The 1803-nt window shown below is 47.4% G+C and overlaps 1 protein-coding gene across 1 annotated transcript in view; it reads left to right on the top strand.

Annotated features, from left to right (window-relative positions):
* The window catches only part of cacna1bb (calcium channel, voltage-dependent, N type, alpha 1B subunit, b), a 140768-nt gene that overhangs the window by 97027 nt on the left and 41938 nt on the right, over positions 1-1803 (top strand). Inside the window, exons 32-33 of the mRNA XM_037979527.1 lie at positions 545-746; positions 882-1046. Coding sequence (XP_037835455.1) covers positions 545-746; positions 882-1046 — 367 coding nt within the window. The remainder of the gene's footprint in view (positions 1-544; positions 747-881; positions 1047-1803) is intronic.

Below are 1803 nucleotides of genomic sequence, written 5' to 3'. Positions count from 1 at the left end.
GTAATCAGGCATTTTAGCTGCAACAATCACAAAAAATGCCCATGAGATCCTGGAGGGATTGACAAGACTTCAAATATTTGAAAACCACTGCCATGGAAAAAAAACTGAACTTAAGAGATTATAAAAAAGACCAAACATTAACTTACAGATGAAGACTTTAAACCAGTGGTGTCCAGTCCTGGTCCTGGTCCTGGAGGACCACCATCCTGCAGGTTTTAGATGTTTCCCTGCTCCTCAGCAGGTCTTTAGGTTCATCCCTCAATCCTTCAGATCAGGTGTTCAAAGCAGAGAAACATCTAAAACCTGCAGGATGGTGGTCCTCCAGGACCAGGATTGGACACCCCTGACTTCGTAGGAAGTCAGGACCGCTAAAGTTTGGATCCTTCCATCCATCTTGACCTCCATTCGTGGCACAATTTGCGACTCATAGCATTCTGTTACAAGAAGGACCAGTTCCTGGAAAGTAAATATCGATTTTTAGCCACTAATTTAAAGATGACTCCTGACAGGGCTGAGTAAAAACTGAAGGACTTGATGTTTCCAGGGTCCTGAAGCACTCCGTGGACGCCACGTACGAGGACCAGGGCCCCAGCCCCGGCTTCCGCATGGAGACGTCCATCTTCTACGTGGTCTACTTTGTGGTGTTTCCCTTCTTCTTCGTCAACATCTTCGTGGCTCTGATCATCATCACCTTCCAGGAGCAAGGAGACAAGGCCATGTCTGAGTGCAGCCTGGAGAAGAACGAGGTGGGGGGGGGGAGGGGAGATCTGCGCACTTTGATATTGGTTTCATCCTGCAGGAATACAGGCGAGTTCTTAAAACATGGAGGATTCCTCTTCCTCTGAAGTGTCTGTTTGTGGTTTTGTCCTTTCCGCCATCAGAGGGCCTGCATTGACTTCGCCATCAACGCCAGGCCCCTGACCAGATACATGCCCGAGAACAAGGAGTCCTTCCAGTACAGGATGTGGAAGTTCGTCGTGTCGTCGCCGTTCGAGTACGCCATCATGACCCTGATCGCTCTCAACACGGTTGTGCTGATGATGAAGGTCAGTTCGTCGAATGTCCCCTCGCTCCGCGGCGAAAAAATACAACTTATATTAAAGATTCTGCTGATTTATAACAATCAGGACTCCCCCTCCTCCCAACCACACACACACATTCACATTTTAAGTATTACATTATCTGTGTTTGAGTCATATCATCATCGATTCAACAGGATTCTCCTGAATTCTGCTCAATTAATTTGAATTAAACACATGTCATAGTTGCTCTCCAGTTTGGATCTTTCTCTCCATCCTCTCAGCTGTTAGATTGTAAATACTGATCAGTAAACAGCTGGAACTTGTTATTTATTAGTATTAGCAGCTTTAGCTAACCTGAACATTTCCAGGCCTCCTCTTGATGCTCAGACAGAACTTCCTGCTGTCTTTCAACCACTTCCTGCCTCCATCTTTATCTTTCTGCCTCTCCATCTTTAGCTCTCTGTCATCAGATGACAACACGACTCACACGAGTCTCCTCTCTGCTGGGAGATTGACAGCTGTCAGTGCTTGGGGAAGTGGGCGGGGCTTACGGCACGCTGCAGAATGAGCACTTTCTCACATTTAGCCGCCAAAGTCACGAGATTTGTCGCTAGTCGCTTTAAAAAATGCTAGAGGGATCTGAAAACTCGCTAAATATAGCGTTAAAGTGACAAAAAGGCAGTGGCGTGTGAGGGCCAAATGCGGGACTTTTGGCTGTCCCGCACATGGTGATGTGGGACAGGGGACAGGGGGGCTAAATGCGGGACGGTTGGCAAGTATG

This window comes from Kryptolebias marmoratus, linkage group LG14, assembly GCF_001649575.2.
Source record: "Kryptolebias marmoratus isolate JLee-2015 linkage group LG14, ASM164957v2, whole genome shotgun sequence".
Classification (NCBI taxonomy): Eukaryota; Metazoa; Chordata; class Actinopteri; order Cyprinodontiformes; family Rivulidae; genus Kryptolebias; species Kryptolebias marmoratus.
The sequence above is the reverse complement of the archived record's forward strand: the minus strand, read 5'-3'. Positions and strand labels throughout refer to the sequence as shown.